At 47.2% G+C, this 1,569-nt stretch overlaps 1 protein-coding gene across 1 annotated transcript; it reads right to left on the bottom strand.

Annotated features, from left to right (window-relative positions):
- Nucleotides 1-595: 595 nt before the first annotated feature.
- Nucleotides 596-1,569, bottom strand: LOC125540631. The gene has a single exon (XM_048704232.1). The coding sequence runs from the start codon at nucleotides 1,561-1,563 to the stop codon at nucleotides 1,036-1,038; it is 528 nt and encodes a 175-aa protein (XP_048560189.1). The 5' UTR covers nucleotides 1,564-1,569; the 3' UTR covers nucleotides 596-1,035.

Here is a 1,569-nt window from a genome sequence, read left to right as displayed (position 1 = left end):
TCTTCTGTTTCCTTCGTTTGCTTACTAGCTAGCTAGCGTGTCTAGTCCTCTCTATACGTAAGTATAGTACGTAGCGTCGACCAAGCACGGACATAAGAGAGGACACTTCTCTCTATTAATTAGCTATCTAACACAATATATGAAATACCTAAATTAACCCCCCAAAACCCCCAACCCCCCCCCCTTCAAAAAAAAACAAAAACCCCAGCCACTGGAATGCTGACGCGTGGATGCCTTTTGGTCCCGGTGGGTGCCACCAACCGGGACCAAAGGCCCCCCTGCCTGGGCTTGGCGTACCGGCCACGTGGGGGACCATCTGTCCCGGTTCGTGTTAGAACCGGGACTAAAGGGGTGAGGTATTAGTAACGACCCATTAGTCCCGGTTCATGAACCGGGACTAAAGGCCCTTACGAACCGGGACTAATAGGTGTTTTCTACTAGTGCCTTGTCCAATATGCAACGCCAAAACTGAGCATCGAGGTTCCTTCTCAATAAATCTGCGACCTTATTTATTGTGACAAGTGAAGCTTGCGCATTGTGCAATACCTTGGCAAATTGATCTACTATTTGTACTAGTCGCGGGTATTCCGCCGGGTCTACGCTTCCAAATGCAAGTTTCTTGAAAAGATACCTCAACTCATTGTAAGATAGAATACCTAGGAAAATCGGTTCAATGATCCAAACCGGGCTAATCGTTTAAGTTTACTTACAATGATGATCTTGATTCCTCTGCCCATTGTTATGAGAAGTGAGTGTAACTTTTTCCAATCATCGTCACCCACATCAGCAGCAAACTCAATAACTACCAAGATCATCCCTTCCATGGTCCTGCCATGGTCAAGTATCTTCAAAAGGCTGTTTCCATTCAAGTGCAAAATATAGGAGAAGCGCGAGCGAAACCTTTCGTCGCTGCACACATGAGCAACCAATGTCTTCTTTCCAATTGCAGCACCTCCTATGATTGGAAGAACGGCTGGTGCATGATCACCAGGAGGGTTGTTGTGCTGCAAGAAGAAGCTCAAGAGTTTTTGCGTGTCAGCCGAACATGAAATTTTCAATGTAAAGATACACATCGTATGGTCTACGAGACATGCGTTCACATCCACCTAGAAGCATAACAAATTCTGTCATGTTAGCAACTACGACTTCTAAGCTTTCCAAGGAACCATGAGACTCAAGGCGCATGGTCTTATCATTCTTCTCAGTTGTTCGAGAACGCTTGAGGGGAATGTCTAAATACAAGTTGCTGCAAGATGAGTCGTTGATGCTAACCTCATCGAAGCCTGCACTGTCTTGGATGGTTCGGTGCCGCAAGGTGTCCAGCGCACTGTATCCTCCATACATGGCCTCTGAGAGCATCTTGAGCTGCAACTGCATCGCAGAGTTGGTTATGTACCGCGCATCTGCCTCCTCAACGACTGTGCTGACTCTCATCAGGAGGCGCTGCAACCTCTCCACCACCTTCTCTGATTGTGCATGGTTGTTGGAGTGGTACTTGTTCATCAGGAAGGAGATGAACCGGCTCACAAGTTCGCCAACAACTGCAGATTTGACAACCTCCATGGCTGA

The sequence above is a fragment of the Triticum urartu genome, chromosome 2, assembly GCF_003073215.2.
Source record: "Triticum urartu cultivar G1812 chromosome 2, Tu2.1, whole genome shotgun sequence".
Taxonomy (NCBI): domain Eukaryota; kingdom Viridiplantae; phylum Streptophyta; class Magnoliopsida; order Poales; family Poaceae; genus Triticum; species Triticum urartu.
The sequence above is the reverse complement of the archived record's forward strand: the minus strand, read 5'-3'. Positions and strand labels throughout refer to the sequence as shown.